The sequence below is a fragment of the Suillus plorans genome, assembly GCF_016647745.1.
Source record: "Suillus plorans strain S12 chromosome Unknown HD556scaffold_34, whole genome shotgun sequence".
In the NCBI taxonomy this organism is placed as follows: domain Eukaryota; kingdom Fungi; phylum Basidiomycota; class Agaricomycetes; order Boletales; family Suillaceae; genus Suillus; species Suillus plorans.
This window is the reverse complement of record NW_024537418.1, coordinates 249,795-270,503: the sequence shown is the minus strand read 5'-3', so window position 1 is coordinate 270,503 and position 20,709 is coordinate 249,795. Positions and strand designations below refer to the sequence as shown.

At 48.1% G+C, this 20,709-nt stretch overlaps 7 protein-coding genes across 7 annotated transcripts; 3 read left to right on the top strand and 4 right to left on the bottom strand.

Moving 5' to 3' along the window:
• Positions 1-114: 114 nt before the first annotated feature.
• On the bottom strand, positions 115-3,319 carry HD556DRAFT_1378103 (uncharacterized protein). Its single transcript, XM_041303142.1, has 8 exons — positions 2,986-3,319; positions 2,759-2,932; positions 2,464-2,560; positions 2,337-2,415; positions 2,162-2,280; positions 1,910-2,098; positions 1,200-1,860; positions 115-1,144 (listed from the first exon to the last, which is right to left on the bottom strand). Exons 1-8 carry the CDS (start codon positions 3,294-3,296, stop codon positions 318-320), a joined length of 2,457 nt encoding a protein of 818 aa, XP_041159362.1. The 5' UTR covers positions 3,297-3,319; the 3' UTR covers positions 115-317.
• Positions 3,320-6,833: 3,514 nt separating this feature from the next.
• Positions 6,834-7,686, top strand: HD556DRAFT_1238880 (Alpha/Beta hydrolase protein; the record flags this gene model as incomplete). Its single annotated transcript, XM_041298001.1, has 3 exons — positions 6,834-6,954; positions 7,003-7,400; positions 7,453-7,686. 3 exons carry the CDS (start codon positions 6,834-6,836, stop codon positions 7,684-7,686), a joined length of 753 nt encoding a protein of 250 aa, XP_041159361.1.
• Positions 7,687-9,403: 1,717 nt separating this feature from the next.
• Positions 9,404-11,064, top strand: HD556DRAFT_1527814 (stretch-activated Ca2+-permeable channel component-domain-containing protein). The gene is made up of 3 exons (XM_041309362.1): positions 9,404-9,888; positions 9,938-10,354; positions 10,410-11,064. The coding sequence occupies exons 1-3, from the start codon at positions 9,531-9,533 to the stop codon at positions 11,003-11,005; spliced, it is 1,371 nt and encodes a 456-aa protein (XP_041159360.1). The 5' UTR covers positions 9,404-9,530; the 3' UTR covers positions 11,006-11,064.
• Positions 11,065-11,545: 481 nt separating this feature from the next.
• HD556DRAFT_541636 (uncharacterized protein) lies at positions 11,546-12,383 on the bottom strand. Its single transcript, XM_041310906.1, has 3 exons — positions 12,206-12,383; positions 11,876-12,147; positions 11,546-11,813 (listed from the first exon to the last, which is right to left on the bottom strand). Exons 2-3 carry the CDS (start codon positions 12,140-12,142, stop codon positions 11,553-11,555), a joined length of 528 nt encoding a protein of 175 aa, XP_041159359.1. The 5' UTR covers positions 12,143-12,147; positions 12,206-12,383; the 3' UTR covers positions 11,546-11,552.
• Positions 12,384-13,348: 965 nt separating this feature from the next.
• HD556DRAFT_1378040 (uncharacterized protein) lies at positions 13,349-14,620 on the bottom strand. Its single transcript, XM_041303141.1, has 2 exons — positions 14,184-14,620; positions 13,349-14,134 (listed from the first exon to the last, which is right to left on the bottom strand). Exons 1-2 carry the CDS (start codon positions 14,218-14,220, stop codon positions 13,683-13,685), a joined length of 489 nt encoding a protein of 162 aa, XP_041159358.1. The 5' UTR covers positions 14,221-14,620; the 3' UTR covers positions 13,349-13,682.
• A 223-nt stretch (positions 14,621-14,843) lies between these two features.
• On the bottom strand, positions 14,844-15,415 carry HD556DRAFT_1444189 (uncharacterized protein; the record flags this gene model as incomplete). Its single annotated transcript, XM_041306739.1, has 2 exons — positions 14,844-15,086; positions 15,149-15,415. 2 exons carry the CDS (start codon positions 15,413-15,415, stop codon positions 14,844-14,846), a joined length of 510 nt encoding a protein of 169 aa, XP_041159357.1.
• Positions 15,416-17,103: 1,688 nt separating this feature from the next.
• HD556DRAFT_1378036 (ribosome biogenesis protein) lies at positions 17,104-20,665 on the top strand. The gene is made up of 9 exons (XM_041303140.1): positions 17,104-17,633; positions 17,684-17,798; positions 17,844-17,963; positions 18,016-18,611; positions 18,662-19,031; positions 19,083-19,211; positions 19,260-19,559; positions 19,609-19,824; positions 19,881-20,665. The coding sequence occupies exons 1-9, from the start codon at positions 17,173-17,175 to the stop codon at positions 20,289-20,291; spliced, it is 2,718 nt and encodes a 905-aa protein (XP_041159356.1). The 5' UTR covers positions 17,104-17,172; the 3' UTR covers positions 20,292-20,665.
• Positions 20,666-20,709: the final 44 nt, after the last annotated feature.

The following is a 20,709-nucleotide window of genomic DNA, read 5'->3' as shown; positions in this document are numbered from 1 at the left end:
TACATAGTACCACCATCAACTTGAACGTCACTGCAACTTTAATCTTGCCCACTTGCATGGTCCTGACTCATGACAGCGAAGAAACTGCAACCAGAATTGGCGACATTCGTAAGAGGCAACGATTATTCATTATCTTAAAATGGGAAAAGTTATCTACGTCGACACGGGGTAAAGAACAGGTATACACGGAACACGAACTAACACGGACGTAAGTAACCAGAAGACTATCACAATATTCCTACACATCGTTCTTTGCCCTACGATCTGCAAAAGAATACAAGAAATTATTAGCGGCAAGACAACGCCGGTAACTGTAGTTATAAGTAACCGCTGTCGTCCTCTTTCTTGTCATGAGTGACGTCGTCACCCTCATCCATTATCCGTTCCTTGTCCGCAACGCTTGTCGTATCTTGCATGACTTGTTCGGCGACAATAATCCGGCCACGTTCTCCTGTCAAGGGACTGCTCTTAAACTTCCCTGCCTTGACGCTGACCGTAGGGACACGAGAGGTGGGGAAGCGCATATCACTCGGTAGAGGAACAGGGGGCGTACTCATCCCCGACTCCTTAGCAAGGGTAAGACGACGTTTTCTCTCGAGTAGGATAGCTTCCAGAGATGGTGCTGGTGACGAGGCACGTGTACCAGGGGCGCTGACAGAACCAGGAGCAAAAGCAACGATCCCAGCACTAGAAGCAGATCTCCTCTTCAAAGTGGATGCATTGTTAGTTGTCTTCGCGGGCTGGTGCATATCTTGCCGCTCGTCCATCGCTGCCAAAGCTTCTGGAGTCTGACTGACTGAAATGACCGCCTCAGGTGTAATCTGCCCTTTGACACTGTCGTTGATAGGGGATGATACCGAAGTCATCGAGACAGGTTGTTCTGTAGAAACTTCGACTGTCTCACGAGGTGTCGGGGGCTCACTGCGAGAACGGAAGCCAAACGACTTCATCGACAGAGAACCCAGGACTGGACCAATGTGAGCAGGCTTGACCGCCTCAATAGGCTGTGCGGCTGTGGACTGTAGGTCAGGTAAGGATTGCCCATGGAGCTCTAAAAGAGGTGGGTGTTCTGTTGGGACGTAAGACGAGGTGCCACCAGCACCATCCTGATCGAATTCGTCATAGATTTCTTCACCAATAAGTTCTACACGGAAGTTGTAAGGATGCGCCAGTGATAAGGAGTGGTCGAAAGCGCGTACCTTCGAGGACATCTTCCAAAGTAATAATGCCGAGTGGCATTATTGCCGGATCAATGACCTGTAAAAAGTCCTCGGCACCTTCTTTCGTCAAAACAGCGTCATCAGGGATACTTTGCTCCAACGCAGGCGCTGAGCGAGGTATACGGGGTTTCTTCTCCTTGCCGATATCTTTTTGGACGGCCTGCTCTTCAATAATACCCATTTCCACGTCACATCTCACCCTGTCGCGTTGCGAGGGACGTCCTCGCCCGCGCCCAGCCCGAACAGCTCGCTGGGGTATATGTATAGCTGAATCTTTGTCGTCTCCGCGCAATGTGGATTGAGTATCAGCGTCCAGTTCATCAGCAAAGGATACGTCTCGCGATGCCTCGTCCTCGTCTTTGTTCTTGGTGTCATCCTTCTCTCTACTATCGTCGTCCTCATCACTCGATTCACCTATGCCAACGCGTTCGCGCAGGCGTTGCGTGAGGGAACGCTTGGCGACCTTCTTGACTGAAGCAGCTTTCTCGACACTAAAGCGGGAGACAATAGCCATGTGTGAACGACCCTCTTGGAATTTGTCCAGAATGCCGAGAAGAGACTCGTTATTTGGTACGAAAGGAACCTTGTTCAGTGGAATCCTGCGCAAAGGAACTGCATCTTTTGGATCAAGAAGAAGACACTAGAAGATTGGATCAGAAAAGATAAGACGTACACAACGAGAGACTCACGTGTTTAACGAGCAGGATACCGATTATCTTCTTGACCTTCAACATGCGATCTGATGAATCAGCAGGAATTTCGACCTCTTCATACACAGGAACACGGCTGTGTCCGGTAAGGCAGATTTTCTTCATAAGCGCGTAGTCGAGTTTCGAGTCAATCGATAACATGAAAACGTTCTCGATGGGGGTCATCGCCTATAGCCAGTGTAGACACATAAGTCGATATCTCCGAAAACGTAGACCAGTCCCGCAACTAACCTGCTTCACGACCTTCTCTTGTAGGTCAAGAGTGGCGCCGATAATGGTGACTGTGTCACTCTTGAGATCACCACCGAGGGAAGACATTGACGAATGTAGTGCGATGAGCTCTTTGAGTTCTGAGCAGAGAAGAAAATGGTCAGTATAATTATGGATATGAAACATGGGCTTCTACCTCCTCTGCGGTACATAATTCCGTGATGGGGACCAAGTACTAACTCCAAAAGTTTCGCAATAGGCCATGCCAAGACGCCCTGTTATAAATTGGTTCATATCCTCAATGGGGGCATGTAATGACGTACAAGAAGACAGATTAGGACTCGAGTGAAGCCTGCCATTTGAGCGCCGAAGTAAAGACCATGTCGGGTGCATAATGATTGCGGAATGATTTCGGAGAAGCTAGAAGCAATTTTGGATGAGTAAGATTTAAATAGAATCGTAAGAATGTGGGGAAGTTTAAAGACGCATCAATAAGTGAGATGTCCCCCCTGACAGATTCATTTTGCGGATCAGAAAAGGGCGCGTCAAGGATGACGGATCAAAAGCAAGGCGACGCGCCAAAAGATTTGAAGAACTGGCCGACGAGAATGTACTCACATGACAATTAGGACGGTACTGACGACTACACTCTGCACTCCACCACCGAGAATGGGGTCGGAGATGACAGGTAAAGTCTCGTTGACGATCATATTAGCGAGAAGTAATGTGACCAAGAGTAAATGGCCATTTTTCCTGATAGGCATGATCTTCTCAGCATAACGCTTTTGTTGACTGTAAAAGACACGATGAGGATAACAACATGAAGACAAATAAACCTAACGAACGGGCTGCCACTCATGCTCAAGACATTAAGCTGGGTCTCGTCCAAGCTCATGTAACCCAATGTTAGACCGGCAAATACACCTGATAAGAGGACGAGGACAGGAATGAGACAGGCGAAGACGATGAACTCGGGACCGCGAGTGCTTGCAGCGGCACGCTTTGCGTACGCGTGGAGGGGAGAAGGACTGTCGCCATCTGAGGTGTAACCAAGGAGTTTGCGAGTGAAGCTGGGCACATATTGCGATAGAAGCGAGAATGAAGTAACTAGAAGACGGGGGGAACGAGAGGAAGAATTAAGCGGGGTCGGTACCATTCAGTGAAGCTGAGGTCAAAAAGGATGCGGTAAGTGGCCGAAACGCAGGGCTTATAACTTCTGGCCGATATTAGTCATCAACATTATATGACGAAATTCCAGTCACAACTTAACTTGAATAAGGCCCGAGGAGAGACTAATAAGATGCCCGCTGTTACAGCATACTTCCCTGATAGCAAAAATTTCTCACATGGATCACCACCATTGCATAAAAACTAGGCACTTGGCCGTTTCTAGAATTTACAAAATGGAATTTCAAAAATACCTACTGCATAATATCCGTAGTGTGACATGTTATAATGGAATATCCCAAAAATAGATCGGTTCCAAAGCATGTTTACCATTCGTGTGACATCGCCGCCAATTGGGAACAGCGCCCTCGACATAGCCTAGAGCATCTGCTGACTGCTTGGATATATTCGGGCTTGTCGATGAATTTGCAAGCACGTTGGCCTAGCTAGAAGCATGACTTTTTGCGTGTGGATGGATGCAAGACAAAATGAAGGAGCACATGTTGATGAAGTTAAATATGGACCGATATACATATACAATAATCAGGAAAGTACATCAAAGGTTACACCCTCCCTCGGATTGCCCTCGGAGATGACAGTATAATCCCGTTGCAAACTATGACGTCAATGGCGCCATGACCAGATGTGCTCCCCATCCTAGCAAGATAGCAGTGAGTAATCCCAATCGAAGTTCGGCTTTGCCATTTCAGAGTTCACCGTGATCGCAAGCACGGTTCGGTGATTTAATAGGTTCGAGAAGGATCGCTCATCCAGTAGTACAGCCCTCGTACTCGCCTATATCCAATCGGTGCTACCGTGACTATCGTTCTTAGTATGGATTAGCCTGCCGCGACTATCTCGGATCCTGAGTCAAAGTTTATGCTGCGTCTCAGGTCAGTTACTGATAAACCACAGAAATCGACCATCTTGTATGGTTATATTAGTCTCTAGCGTAAAGGTTGAAGCTTGAGCGCTTGAGCAATGGTGAGTCACGACGCAGTCCGAGGTTTAACAGGGCTAGCATGCCAAGTGCGGCTGTCATACCTTTATGGAGAACTGCTCTAATTTATTAACCAGTGCTTCACATCAGAAAACCCCTATATCGTGTCAGGAACAAACTACAGATGGTGACCGATACCCAACAACTGCTCACCATTCACTTTAGGCTGTGATGGTACAACCCAGTTTCGTCTCTGCATGGACATGCATTTCGAAGAGATGCAGAAATGTATGAAGTCTGTGCACACTCCACGCCAAAGTCTGGCCCAGGGCACGTCTGGGCAACGTATAGGGGGGTCATATCTGTAATCGGAAAGTTCCGCGCAGTCAAAGGTCTGTATGAACGTTTGGTTTATCATCGCAACCACCATCACGCATCCCGCCGATGATGCAGATGCATGTCAAATACCATCATGTCATTCTCGTCATCCGTGTCAGCTTGTCGTTACGGTTCTAGTCACCTGGAGGGAGGATATGACAGCTGTGGTAGACTGGGAACTGTAGATAACACCATGGCGTTGGCAGGCTGGTAGGAAATACATAGGAAGAAGCAGTAGACCGTGAGAGACTCATAGAGATAAGAAGAGATGGGGGTAGGGATCCTGATGGCTGCAGGCTGCAGCCAGGCAGGATGGAGGATAGTGACATGCGGCGGCCTCGACTTCGTGGCGCTTTCTGAATCCGAGTCACGGTAACCCACTGGCAGGCATCCAGTTTGTATGGACCTCCCACAGACCGGCCAAATCCCTGTGGCAAGATTCCCAGTGTCGTTCGGAAACGGCCGTGCACATCATGGAGTTTGGCTCATGACTCGGCCATTTTATTAAAGGCTGACCGAACCTGGAGATGAAGCTTCTCGGTGTCCCCGACAACCTGTGAACTACCCTGCAGGCGGGTCATGAATACTGAATGCAGCTGACCAGGTATAGACTTGGTTACAGTGATGCACAATCCATTTACTCCCACTAAACAGAACGACTCGGAGAAGAACGGTGCGGTAAGGGTCTGAGCGGGAGCCACGGAACTGTTCGAAGCTGTCACCTACCATTCTAGCGTGCCTAGTAGTAACAAACCCTTTCCTACTAGTAGGAGATCTGGGTGCCTGCGGCAGGTCCTGCCAAGGACGCTCAACTGGTTGCTTGGGCTTGGGCTTGAACTCGGGCTTCGTTTTGTAGGCAGTCATCGCTACCTGGCGCATTTATGTTCTTCACTGCATCCTGGATTTTTCTTTTTCTCCTACCTTGCGGTTCCACCTCGCGTCGTTCACCACGTTCCAGTTATTGGTAATCATAATGTGTGTATTGCGTCCTCATCTCAGTGATCTCACTCAGCAAACCAAAGACACAGAAATTGAATGATTGATATGTGAAGAACAAAGTACTGTCAAGGAAAGGCTACGCTACAGGACGGGATTCAGAAGCCAAATCGGTGTATGGGGAAGCGAAATGCCCTCCATAATTAGCCACTATGATAGTCAAGGTCCGTCCATACGTACCCACCTGTTCAGGGAGCCGACAATCTACTTCGGAATGTTATTAACAGGGCACTATAGTAACGTGAAATTTTGGAGATCTAATTATGTGACCCGAGCTTGATGAGCTCAATGACTCACATGGGTGCTAATAAAATCAAATGTCGGTAAGTGTCACACGGACACCCCAGTTGCGGTGCCAGCACCCAGCTTCTTCAAAACTGAAATGAACTTCCTTCTTTACTAGTACTTATCGATTGTCAGTCACATCCGAGGGTGCACCCTAGGTTGACCAATGATGAAATGAGCTCTGTTTCAGCGCGAATTGCGCGGGGTAATCGCTGCCACCGTGAGATACTACATAGGTCGTTCCGGGAGAGCAAGGCTTACGTCACTAGCCTCTCAACGTGTATCCAACTCCATGAGAAACAAATAAGCCACTAGGCAGTAGTACCAGGTATCAGACCACTGCTAATGCTGAGGTCGACCTACCTGTAAGTCATGTCAGTCTTTGTTCTGGAGGGGTATCCTTCTTACCGCCGTCTTTGTGATACTAGATGATCAAAAAATTATTGGGAAGTAATGATATAATCAAAGCAGCTTGACCGTGCGGTCGCACCGCCGGACTGCTTCACAGCAATTCGATAGAGTATTAGTTTTATGTCAAGTTTTATCCGAAGTCACTGATAGCAGTTTTCTACACTCCCCTCCGTTTGACTTTTTCGCATTTAGGTTGCCACGTCATATCCCTAACCTGTTTTCTCACCGCGTGTAGTCATCTCGCCGCCTGAGCCCACCTTTACAGATACAGCTGGCGCAGGCCCGCTTCTCAGCGAGCGACGTCTTCGGAAGTCCACTATCCAACGTTCGATAAACGTATGATTTGATTCTGTAATTTAGGTTTCAATATGCCACGGGCATGTCAAAAACCTTACACCAAAACTATTCTATTTGCCGGTATAGGTACTCCCTCAACCTTTAAAAATGGGGACTGAGTTCCGAACCTCATTCCAACATCCTTCTCCGCTCTCAAAAGCTTGATATCAGCCTGCACAGATGACCATTTCAGCGACCCAGTGGGGTTCCCCCACCGCTACCAGACGAGCTCTGCTCATTCATGGCATTACTATGTCATCGAATTCCTGGGAGGGTCTCGCTCAACTATTGGTGGCAGAAGGTATACTATAGTGACGTTCTTCAAGTTCCCTGTTAATAGATTGATCAGGTTTCTTTATTGTGGCCCCGAATCTTCTTGCGCATGCAGGGAGACAGGGTAATACCGACTACCGTATATCCGCCTTTGCAGAGGACCTCCGACCATATTTCGTCATGGACACATCCTACGACGTAATCATCGGTCATTCTTTCGGGGGTACAGTGGCAGTATCTCTCTTGCCATTCTTGCCCAAAAAGAAAGAAACCACCGTTATACTCCTCGATCCTGGCCTTGAGTTTACAGAGGAACAGAACAAGATGAACTTAAATCTATTTCTAAAGGAAACAGCGAATATCAAGCCCGTCGACGTGCATATGGCTAAGAATCCTGCTTGGTCACGCCGTGACTGCGTGTTAAGAACGCTGGGATTATCCATGTGCGATCGTACGGCGGTCGAGGTTTTTCGGGTAATTTCACAGCTGTCGAAATGGGGAGCATTGCTGACTGGGCCTCGAATAGCAAAACAGTCCTTGGTCTTTTAAGGGCCTGCTCAAAAACATCCCCCCTCATGTGGAGATCGCCGTGCTTGTGTCAGATCCAAAGTTCGGCGTTGGTATTTGTAAGACCGAACACATTCCTCGTGACGTGGAAAGATTGAATGCTAGAGCTCTTACCGGTATCGGTCACTGGATTCAATACGAGTGTCCAGATGTTATCATGGATGCAATTCCGTTACCAAGGGCAAAATTATGAGGAAGAAATTGTCTCTTGGGGTGTATATGGTTGTTGGCTACCTTTTGTAGAATCCCTATTCGCATAACGTTGGGCAACGCCCTGTATGGTGTCTGAGAACCCCTCAAGTTCGATCGTAACTGCACGTACATTACCCTTTGACGGTCTTTGAAGAGTGATGGGGGGATACTAGAATGCATCAAGATTCAACAAACTGAATGCGAGCTTAGCAAAAACGCCTTTTTGGGCGAGTGTTTGTTAAGTATCCACACGAGAGTTGCGGCAAATAGGCAACTTTCCATGATGTATGAATTTTCAATGAAAACCAACATGTGACAAGTTGTTATTACGACCTTGGTCTTGCGAACGGATTCGAGAAAGGTGGATACGGTAGGAACGCCGGCCTTCATCGCAGATTATCACGATGGGACGCAAGAAGGGCTCATCTGCAAGATTCTGGATTGTGAAGATCAACGTATTGGTTTGAGCTTGCATATTGATAGACATATGTCAGTCTGCCGCGTTTTATACCAGGGCAACTGAGTTACACTTTAAGTACTGGGAAGGATCGTTCCTAGGCCATCAGATTAGAGATCTTCCGTATGGTAAAAAGCTGAACCTGTGTTTTTGTCAACACTCGCACCTGGGCCAGAAACAATAGAAATACCACGTGAAATCATCAGAACGCAAGCTACGTTATGAGAAGCGAAGTTGAAAAAGACAGCTGCTGCCGCTTCAGAGGAACCCAAATGTAGTCCGAATGGTCTTCGAGATTAAGAATGTTACGAGATTCCAGGATTCATTGAGATTAGCAAGAGGATGCTGTTCCAATCGAGCTAGCGATGATGACAACTGTTACTATCAACGTATTGATCAGTGTAAAAGAATAAATAGATGCGATACTATATCGCACCTCTGAAAGAAAGGCACTGATTATCAGATAATCGTAGGTAAGTGTTAACCAAAAAGATCATACTTCCAGGGTATTATGAGACGAGACGTTGAAGTATACAGCGACGACAGCAAATGGAGCATCGTCGTCGTGTAAGATATTCGCCGGGGCCCAGCATCGAGTAATGGAGTTCCTCGTCGTACCAAAAAGGATAGGACGGTCTTGAAGCGCGAGATACTATATTAGAGTCTAGGCCAACAACACGAAGTTATCGCGATGACTGCACTGTGAATCTTGAACAGCAGAACATGAGGGAATGGACCAAGAGAACGGCATGAATCGCTAAACGTTGATGTGTATTTACATTCACGAGGGACGTCGTTCCCTCATTGATGGTGTGTTTTATGTTTGTGCAGACCCTAGTCTTGGGATCACAGATACTAGAATGGCGAGACCAAAATCGGCAAGGTAGGGTCGCGGTATCTTTGGGAAATTTTACATCATGGTGGTGAGCGCTGTCGTGACCTAAAACTCTTAACAAGACATTCAGCACAGATTCATCAAAAATGAGATTAACATACTGTGTGTGCAACGTCGCACTCGGTTCTCAGTGAACCTCTCTACGATCGAAGTAAATGTGACTCGTCACTCCACAGATGGCTGACTCAAAAAAAAAAGAGGAAAAAACGAAACATACCGTTCCTACAAGTCCCGCGGCCAACCCGCTGCTCAATTTTGTATATCGAAAGACACCAGACTGAGTCGAAGAGGTCTGGCAGGTCAATGCATGAATGAACTATAATAATTGACTGAAGCTTAAGTTTGAGCATGACCAAAACAGTTCTAGTAATAGCCATCATGTGCAGCCACCAGGGCCAAGCAGCCACTTCAACATACCCGACAACGACATCCGTTGCCAAGTCCCACAGCTCTCACTGGTAGCAGCTGATCGCGACATCGACGGGCTTCATCGATGCATACACTTTCGCGGTTTCTTTGGTATCTTATACATGCAACACTCGCTCAAGTCAGTGCACAAGAGTCACTTACTCTCGATACTTTGTATTCTTTTTCCGGAGCTTCTCTGTCTAGTGATCCCACATTTTCTCTTCCACAGGCTCAGCAGCTGACGGTATCCATCGCCATTTGCTCAACTGGAACGACATCTCCAACATTTCTCGTGAATAACGACACAGCGTCTACCACCGATATTTTTGAAATCCAATTGTATAGCGGATTCGGGAATTGGACTGGCACCACACAGCAAGGTGGATCATTAGTCGTACAAAATGTCGGTCAGACCTCATTCCAAGTTGTTACATCGACAGGAGGTATGTACATCGAATAAACACTGAATTCAATAGTTTATACTGCCAGTAGCTCTCGTGCATGGACTAATTCCTGCACTCCCCTTCCTCGGAGATACTACCAATACGCAGGCTCTGATATATTCGCATCCATTCTCACCCACAGAATCCTCGCCACCAACGTATCCCAACTATACACTTCCTCCTGCCAACCTTTCAATCCCTTCACCGCCATCATCACCTCCCGCATTCTCTCTCGTCATTGCGCCCACTTCCTCTGGTCTTGCATCTGGCATGCAGACAGCATGTGGCATTAACTCTACATCCTCCTCAGGCTTGGTAGTGAGCAACGATCTCTGGCTGCGCAACAACGATGGGTGGAGGTCTCAGTGGCTTATTGATGGCTTGACACCGAGCACAAACTACACTGCATATGTTATCCAGGACCAGGTAAAACTGAGCGGACCCATATATTTCACTACCAAATCTCGTACGTTTCCTTTCCTCCTTGGTGTAGCATACGTTCGCTTATGTCTCCGTATCAGCATCATTCCCCTGCCCCCTCGTGCACTCCCTTCCATTTTGTCCATCTACGTCATACGCTGTTCCTCTTCTCTTCCCTCAATCCCCTGCATCATCATACGACTCTTCAAATCTCCCACAGAGCGTATCAGACCCCCTTCTTCAGTATATGACCAACTTCACGACCATGCTTCTCACATTTGCATGCGGGCGCGACTTATACTCTCCTTTGCAGACCTGTGAAAGCTGCCAGGAAGCATATCGTACTTGGTTATGTTCCGTGTCCTTCCCGCGATGCGCCGAGCCCCCATCGAGTTCTTCCTCGCCATCGTCCCCAATGCCGGCATTGACTCTGCCTCAGAGCGGCTCTAACGAACGCAACTCTTTCCTGCCCAACGTTTCGTACTCATACCAAACGGTCTTGCCTTGTCTGGAAGTTTGCAGCGCTGCTGATCGCGCATGTCCGATTTTTTTGGGGATGAAGTGCCCAACTGCACGGTTCAATGCAGCGTCGAGCTACGGTGTCGGATTTATCGACGGGAAACAGGGTGTGTTCGGCAGTGGGAGTACAGGCACAGCGCAAGATCGGTGGGGAAACGTGTGGTGTAATCCTAGCTGACTTGTGATGTGTCAACTTACATAGTAATTTTTGCTGACAAAATTTAGAATTACGATGAATGATGTGAAGTGAGCACTGTAACTTAAGTGAGTGTGAAGTTGGCTAGCCGGACTAACGTAGTAGCACACTATCCGCTAAAAGTGCCCCTAAGCTAGGCTTGAGCCAGGCCCACCAAAACCTACAGTACGAGAATCATATGTGTACACCGTTACTTGCTAATCAACACCGCAGCTTTGCTGATCCAAATTAATTCTGGACGCATGAAAGGGTGTAGTGCCGTGAAAGAGATGCAGAACTCATAACGACTCGTCTTTCTTCGTGATAGACTCGTCCGATAATGATTTTTGTGCCATCACTAGCCCGTTGATGTTGGGACATTGCTCACCTCCGTTAGGGGGCTTAGTGGCACAACCGACGGCGGGTTAAAATGTTCATCTTCGAGACAGCATGAGAAGTTTACTGCATACAGTACATACAACATTTTTGACCCCGTAACTTCTTCACGTTCTTGGCATCTGAGTAACGTACACTGACATTCTCTCCAAGTTTAGAGTACACGCGTCTTCCACTCGTCTTTCAGACGATAAGCTTCTGTGATAGTCTGGGGAGCAACCACAGACTGAAATCCGACTCTGAGCATGGCCTCATGGTGACTGGCACTGGTATCGTGGCTAGATCGGTCTTGCGCATACAAACAGGTGCTGTTCTCAACAGCGATGCCAATGGTCGCGCCTTTTTGCCAACCATGAGGCTTGGAGTGACAAATCTCCTGCACAAGGCTGTTCACAGTGATGTAAAAAACGTGGATCTGTAATAGTGAAATGAGAATGAGATGACAAGGCACGGCACGGCTGGCCTCAAAACACATACCTCTTCTAAGTCGTTACTCGCCACAGCTGCGATGGGCGTGTTGATACGAGCAGCAGGTATGTTGCTGTTCGTGAGTTTGAGAAGGGTGTAGACCGTGCTCTTCGGGTCGTTCAACGACATTTCGTAGATCTGGTAGTCTTTGTTTTGGAAGTAGACGCGGAATTTCCCCTCATCGTTTTGCACTGCGTTCATGGTGGTCCCGACGAAGTGGGTGGGCAGAAGGTCGGACATATTCGCGGACTGCGAGACAGCTGCTGATGTGGACATGGTTGCTGCAACGTGCGAGAATGAACATGAGAAGCTATGGACGTGCTGCTAACTGTGACTCACTTTGGTAGAAGGTCGTTGAAGCGATGAAAGTCAAGTTGCCAACGAGTCTTACTTTTAACCTCTAGGAAACTCCTATCTGAAGAATAGTGCGGATATGGATGATTCCTTTCTGAGAAGAAAATGAAATAGCATGGAGCCATCACGATGTCTGGGCACGAATCTGACCGTCATCTACAGAATCTGGAACAGAAGATGAGGTCACCGTAGGCCCTCAGAAGTACTATGCGCACCCGGGCCCACATGTAATCCAACTACATACGTCAGATGATAGTCAGTCGCATTGCTCACAAGGTAGCGCGTGACATACCTCTGGGCTAGAAAATGTGCGCCCCTCGCGAAGGTACTTGAGTCGCACCAAACCCACTTCAAGGATAAATGAAATGAGTGGTCTCCGCGGTGTCTGGACACGGATCTGACCATGATCCAGAAAATACATTGCCCAAGATGCGGTCATTGTGCGCCATCAAATAAGTGTCAGTTTGTGCACACTCAGGCCTGCATGCAGAAGGTACGGTTCATAGTTGCTATATTCGGAGGCATCCAGAACAGCAAACCATCACCAGCTAAAGCCCTATGGCTGTTGACGATGACGTTCCGACACATAGCTGGCTTGAATGATATAGTGTTGTCGGAAGGGCAGAGGGTGCGCAGGCCAACGGCGAGAGGATTGTCGAATGGCCAGCGACTCGAAAGAGCGTCAAGCCAAACAAGGTCATAGACAATCACACAGGGCAATGAAGAAAAACTCGGACGCCTATGTATGTAGTTGATGTGGCTATTTTTCTAGATATCAGTTCTGATGTGGGAAGTTAAAAGTAGTGACTCAATGACTTCAAACGCAGTCCGACTCCGTGACGCATGACGTTTGGGTCATGTGCAGCCTCCCTGAGGCCTTCATTGTGAACAGACTAGTACTCATAATGAACCTTCATATTCCACATCAGCTCACCCTGCAGTCGCCCGATTTTTGCATGCACACTCTCCAGAGAGTCCATCCCTGTATGCATGTTTACGAGGCCTGGAATGCCATCTTGTATACCTTTCCGCAGGTCCTCGTTGCCCATCCGTGTCACCGACCAAATGCGCTTCGTCACAGCTTCAACACTGATCGCATCGCTTGGGTTGAGCGGATCCCATTCAGCTCGTATCTTAGTCGTCAAAGCTGTTGGTTCCGATGCATACAATGCTGGAGGCTCTAGTATCTCACTTGACAATATGGGCGTACGCGTTGTGCCTGGGTGGACATTCACGAACTGTATGACCACTCAGTGCTCAGCCCTCGGAAACTGTTGTCTGTAGTTACTCACCCGAATGTTCCAAGCGGGAAGGAGCTCCTGTGCCAGAACTTCGGTGAACGAATCCAAGGCTACACAGCGGTGGTGAGATAAAGTCACACAGTCTGCCACAAGCAACATTACCCGCTTTCCTACGAACACCAAATGCCTCAGCGACATTTAATCAGACAGCGTCGACCCACTCACGTGCAGTTATAGAACCCGACCATCGGGTGGGCGGTGGTTGCTGCCATGCTTGATACTTGGACGAGCATTCCTCCAGCACCCTTCGGATTCACCTCTCTAAAGAATCTGACCGCCTCGAAGCTCACCGTTACTGCACCCCAGAAATTGACATCCATCAGCGCCCTGGCACGGTCCATTGGTACCCCCTCCAGCTCCTGAATCAACAACTGCCCCGCGTTGTTATACACTACATCGACTCGTCCAAAGGTGTCCTTGGCCTGCACAAAGGCAGATTTGACCTGCACCTCATTTGTCACATCCAGTGGAAGTACTAAGAGCTGGGTGCGCGGGTATCTGGCGACGAGATCATCGAGGACGGAGGGCTTGCGCAGAGTCGCGACAGCAATCTCGCCATTAAGCAGGACTTCTTCCACCATCGCCCTGCCGAACCCAGTGGAAGAACCAGTAACTGTAGGCATTCAATGAACCGCACGGCGAGGAGTTGCATCCCAACTTACTCAGCCAGACTCGAGGAGTGGATTGTACCATGACCATTATGCTTAGTATGTTACTTGTTCAAAGTACGTGAAGTATTTTATAGTGCAAACTTTTGAGCTTCGCGACATGTCAAGCATACGTGCGACAAAGACATGCCAGACAGACTGCCGCCATTCGAACTTTTCGATACTATTCGTCCCACGGTCCTACGAGTTCATATGCCTGTGTCGCTCATGTGATGGAGTCCTGCGACATCCCAGAACTGGGCCAGTACTAAACAGTCTAAGGTGTTTCTGGGTGAGAGTCAACGTGCATCCGGCTATAGAATTCCCTTTGTACCGGTTCGAAGTATACCGAGTTCCCGTTGCACCGATAGTACTGCCACTCACTTAGATATAAAAGCATGTCCTTACTGTACATATATATCTTTAGTGAACAACCCCCACTTACTCATTCCTATCCCATGATCCATCAATATTTCAATCCCCGTCGAACAATTATAAAGCCCTATTACACAAAAGCTTAGAGGGCCGCAAAGATCTCAGTCACGAGTTTGAAACTGTCAATTCAAGCCACACACGTCATACTGCCTTATATAGTACATATACATTTGATACCGATACTATAATCCCGTAACACAATCACTTTCTGGGCATGGAAGCAGAAGTACGCCATCCAATTTAGAGTACACGGATCTTCCATTCGTCTTTTGTAGCGCAACCTTCTGTGATGGTCTGTGGAGCGGTTGCAGACTGGAACCCAACCCTGAGCAGGGTCTCATTGTGAACGAACCGGCCTTGCGCATACAAGCAGGTGCTGTTCTCAACAGCGGTGCCGATGGTCGCGCCTTTCTGCCAACCATGGCGCTTGGAGTGACAAATCTCCTGCACACGGCTGTCCACGGTGATGTAAAAAACGCGGATCTGTAATAGTAAGATGAGAATGAGACCACAAGGCACGGAACGGTTGGCCTCAAAACACATACCTCTTCTAAGTCGTTACTCGCCACGGCTGCGATGGGCGTGTTGATACGAGCAGCGGGAATGTTGCTGTTCGTGAGTTTGAGCAGGGTGTAGGCCGTGCTCTTCGGGTCGTTCAACGACATTTCGTAGATCTGGTAGTCTTTGTTTTGGAAGTAGACGCGGAATTTCCCCTCATCGTTTTGCACTGCGTTCATGGTGGTCCCGACGAAGTGGGTGGGCAGAAGGTCGGACATATTCGCGGACTGCGAGACAGCTGCTAATGTGGACATGGTTGCTGCAACGTGCGAGAATGAACATGAGAAGCCATGGACGTGCTGCTAACTGTGACTCACTTTGGTAGAAGGTCGTTGAAGCGATGAAAGCCAAGTAGCAAACGAGTCTTGCTTTTAAATCTCTAGGAAACCCCTATCCGGAGGATAGTGCGGACACCAATGGTTCCTTGCTGGGAAGAAAATAAAATAGCATGAAGCCATCACGGTGTCTGGGCACGGATATGACCGTCATCTGGAACAGAAGATGGGGTCACCGTGGGCGCTTAGAGGTAATTTGCGCACCCAGGCCCGTAATCCAACAGCCTTGACTACATAGTCAGATGATAGTCAGTCCCTTCGCTCACAGGGTAGTGCGTGACATACCTCTGGGTCAGAAGTGCTGAACATACAATAATAGCGAATCTCGCCTCGGCGGTAGAGCGAAAGTGGATTATTCATTCAGACAACCGCTGTCAAATAAAGGCTACTTCATGAGCGACCAGGCTTGCATGCGATCTAGTGATGATGACTACATAGTCAGATGATGGACAGTTGACTCATAGGATAGTGCATGGAACCCCTCGGAGTCTGGGTAAGAAGCGCTGAATGTGGATATTGTTAATTCAGAACAGGGGCTGATTCTGCAGCCTTTCCATAGAGTCAACAGCTGTTAAATAGGAACGACGGCCATGTCGTAGATAGCCAAGACATATAGACATATAATAATATGCAAGGCATACACTGTTGTATCGATATCGGCTGCAAAGTAGGAAGGATAGGGAGAGACCGTGCCTGAACGTTGAACCCCCCGTCGTTCTCCTAGGCGTGTATGTCGCTCTCGGTCTCTGGATACGAAATGAGGAGTCTCCACGATGTCTGGGCACGGATTTGCAAATGCGCAATCCAGAAAATCTGACCCGGGGCACCAAGATGCGGACATTGTGTGCCATGAAATAAACGTCACTTCATGCATAGCACCCAGGCCTGATCGTACTGACGCAGGGACTATGACGACACAATCAGATGACGAGTCCTAGTCAATCCATTCATACGAGTGACTTCAGAAGTGCTGAACCTACAATAACAGCGAATTTAGGAACGCGAGGCTGATCCGTGAAGCCTGGATTCTGACTGTTGCAATTGTGGGACAGAGTTGAGACATACAGACCCTAGTACTATGTGTAACGTCGCTTTTTCAGATTGGTGTTTGTTACGAAGAAGGAGATATGGACTCGCCGGAGCCAGAGTGAGGCTACACACTCAAGTCGTTCTCGGTCCCCAATACGTTCGAGTATTAGAGCTCAGCGTTTGATGTTGAAGCTTGAAGTTGTAGATGTCGAGGTTGTGTTCCGACCGCGTCGATCATATCGTCCTGTGATGACATGCTGAATCTAGGATATCGCCCAGCATCGAAAAGTTATAAGAGATGGGTTGCTCCCGTTCAGTTTCTTCATTCATAGGTCCCTTCCGCCTCAAGCTGACTCTCTCCTCCACGGTCGCTTCCACAGATCATCACATGCTGCTTTTTTCTAGTCGCAACCATTAAGCGATAAGAAGCGCACGGGCAGTGAAATAGTGCTTGTGTATGGTTACAAGCAAGCATTATTTTGCTGCCCGTGCTCGTGCTCGTGCGCATCCACCAAAGATATACCCTTGGCCCGGGATGAATTGTTCGTGCCAAACACTGGATGATTATCTAAGCTATTACCCTTTCAGTATAAGCAACTGTCCATAGTGTTTCGCAGTCACTTGCACAAACTTTCGAAGATAAAACAATGCCAACATCAGCTCGCGCTGATGTCTCCAAAGTCGCGAAAAAACCTCAAATCGAGGCGTCTCCTCTATGGTATCAAAATGCACACAAGCTATCTGGGTCATCTACCGCTCTCCCACCCGTCACATCTGCCAAACTGTCCTCCCTGATGGAGCGCGGCGCATCTCTTCATGCGAAGGCAGTAGAGACATACCAATCTGGGTCATCCTCAACAGTTACATCCTCCAGCTCAGATTATGCATTCTTGCAGAAAATTTTGCACTCAGGCACGTTGTCAGACAGGCTCAGTGCTCTTACGCTCCTCGTGCAAAGTAGCCCATTACACAACACCAAAGCGTTGGAAACTCTGAAGGGTATGGCCGAACGAGGAAAAGGAAAAGGAGGTCGGGAAGAGAGTCTTAAGGCCTTGCGCTGTATACTCGATTGGTGGGTTGGAGGTGGCGCGCCCAACCGGAAGTTAAAGTGCGTATGGACATGCTGCTTTCGCGGATAAAATTTTGATGGTTGCTTAGGTATTTCCGTGATCAGCCTCTATCACACCAGGGCGTCAAGGATGATCATGTTCTCATTTGGTACTTCGAGGATTGGCTGAAGAAGTATTTTTTCTCTATCCTCCAAACCCTAGAGGTGGGATTCTAATCGTGTTCGAGTGCAGGAGCTCACATTTTCCAGGTCCTTTCAATGGATCCCTTGGCATATGTGCGCACCCAAGCACTCTCCTTAACTTACATGCTCCTTCGCGACAAACCTGAGCAGGAGCATAATCTACTTAGGCTACTGGTAAACAAGCTGGTGAGTGGAAACAATCCAAGCTGTGAAGCAATCCACTAATCATGATACCTAGGGTGATTCTGAAAAATCCATATGTTCTCGCGCATCCTATCACCTCCTTCAACTTCTACAAGCTCACCCATCTATGAAAGGTGTTGTCGTACGCGAGATGACCTCCCTCATCCTTCGACCAAGCATCGCGACACCTGCCACTGCGCCAAGTACCAATACGCATATCCGCTTCACCGACGAGACGACCGTCTCGACTTCCAAGCCAAAACCAAAACCAAAACCAAAACCAAAAACGAAGCCTGACGGAGCCACAAAGAGAACGAGCAATGACCATGCGCGCTATTACGCAACGATAACACTCAACCAGATTGTGTTTGTTCCGGGGGACAAAGATGTTGCTGTACAAGTCATCGATGTGTATTTCCAGATGTTCAAGGATTTATTGGGGGAGAGTCGATCGTCTGGCAAGAAGGAAAACATTGAAGAACAAGACGGAGAAATCATAGGGAAGAAAAAGAAGCGGAAGACAACGAAAGAGGTCGTCGGTGATGGTGGTTTTGTGGAAGTTGAAGATGCGTTTTCAAAATCGATTTCTGCCATATTGACAGGTGTGAATCGCGCGTTGCCCTATGCAAAGTTAGGACCATCGGATGCCAGGTAAGTTTCTCAAGCGTGGTATATGCTCACCTGATGTTCTCTCCGACAAGCTTGAACAAACATATAGACACCCTGTTCCTCATCACACATACCTCAACATTCAACACCTCTTTGCAAGCCCTACTCCTTATTCAGCAGATATCATCTTCACTCTCCCACTTACCCGAGTCTTCATCTTCTGCACTCTCGAAGAGCATTGTGGATCGATATTATCGAACATTGTACCAGTCTTTACACGATGGTCGCCTTGCCTCATCCTCAAAACAGACCATGTACTTGAACCTACTCTTTAAATCTCTCAAGGCCGATGACAACTTAGAACGTGTGAAGAGCTTTGTTCGCCGGTTCGTACAAGTTCTTGCCAGTGGCAGTGCTGGCGGGACCGAGTTCATTGTAGGAGGATTATACCTCCTAGGAGAAGTAAGGCGCCCTTGCTAACCTATTTGATGGCCCACCTGACTTTGTTCCCAGTTGTTCAGTACAGTTTCAGGCTTGCGAGACTTTTCCAGGGGATCCCATTCCACTTCTGAAGAACGATATGATCCACGAAAACGAGACCCGCAGTTTGCACACCCCTCAGCCTCTCCCTTGTTCGAATTGGTAATCTCTCCTGTATATTGATCTTACAAGTCCTCACGTCGTTCTTAGATTCCCCTCGTACACCATTATCATCCGGCTGTCTCCTTACATGCACAACAACTCCTCTCTGGCCAACCTATCACGTCAAACCCAGATCTGTCTTTAAATACCCTTTCTCATTTCCTCGATCGTTTCGTCTACAAAAATCCCAAAAAAATCAAGACAAAAGGCTCCAGCGCCATGCAGCCTGCAGCCAGCGCAAACGACAAGATCGGGGTGAAGCTATTGAAAGGCGAATCATCTGGCGGTGCTCTACCGAACGACGAGAAATTTTTGAGTAGGCCGTTACAGGATATCCCTGTTGACGAGGTAACGACCTGCTTGTTTGGTGACCGAGACCGTGCTAAAGTCACTTAAGGTCTTCTTCCATAAACACTTTTTGAGGAAACGTGAAAAGGACAAGAAAAAAACCGCCCATACCGGCGAAGGGGATAGTGATGCAGAGGAATCGGATGATGCTTCTGACGTGGATGCTTCAGCGAGTGAGTTGGAGGAAGCGCAGGACAAAGACGTAGATGATGCTGAACGCGATGACGACGAAGACAGTGACGCCGAAGAAGCAGATATATGGAAGGTACTAGGTTCCCCTTGCTATCTTTGCATCCGTAGCTCAACTTATCTTGTAAACAGGCTATGCGAGCCACCATGCCTCATGTGGCAGGAGATGAAGACCTCATGGCGGATAGCGACAGCGTCGCTTCTGATCTTGATGATTCCGATGGGGAGGATGAGGAGGTTGAAGATGAAGAAGACGAAGATGGTGGTTCTGGCGATGATTTCTCCATGGTTGAGGCCTCGGACAATGAAGATCTCCTCGGCTTGGATGAAGTTTCTCAAGGTCTCATCGAGTGTGACGGAATCGCTGACGAAGACGGCGACCACGGCGAAGAACAATGGAATGGCTTCGGTAGTGCAAAGAAGCGGAAACAGGAGAACGAGTCCAAACGTGAAAAACGGAAGAAGCTGAGAAGTTTGCCGACATTTGCAAGTTACGAAGACTATGCAAAGATGATCGAGGACGGTCCCGAGGACGATATATAACGTTGGTGTGAATATTGCCGGCTCGGTGTCAATTGTGTCTACCGTGCTGCTCATTTGCAATTTATTTGCGTGCCCTCCCTCCTTTTGCCAACCTCCAAGTTGCTCTTCCATTTTGCTATCAGCCATACATGGATAAAAAAACTGCTGGAAATAAAACGGCTACATCGTTTTACCTGATGGTGACTTAACGGTAGCATTTGGAGCGATTTAACGCATGCTCGCGCCGTGAATCCCATGATTGGTTCTGCAGTGTCCGATGATGGCACTCCTACTCACACTTCACCTCTATATGCAAATGATATTCACTGTCCTCCTGTTACCCACTGTTGTCTCACCTTGCCCATGCTATTTTCACAGGAACCAATAGAACCTCTTGGTGACGGCCAATCGTGCGTTGCCTATGGCTGTGAAACAGACA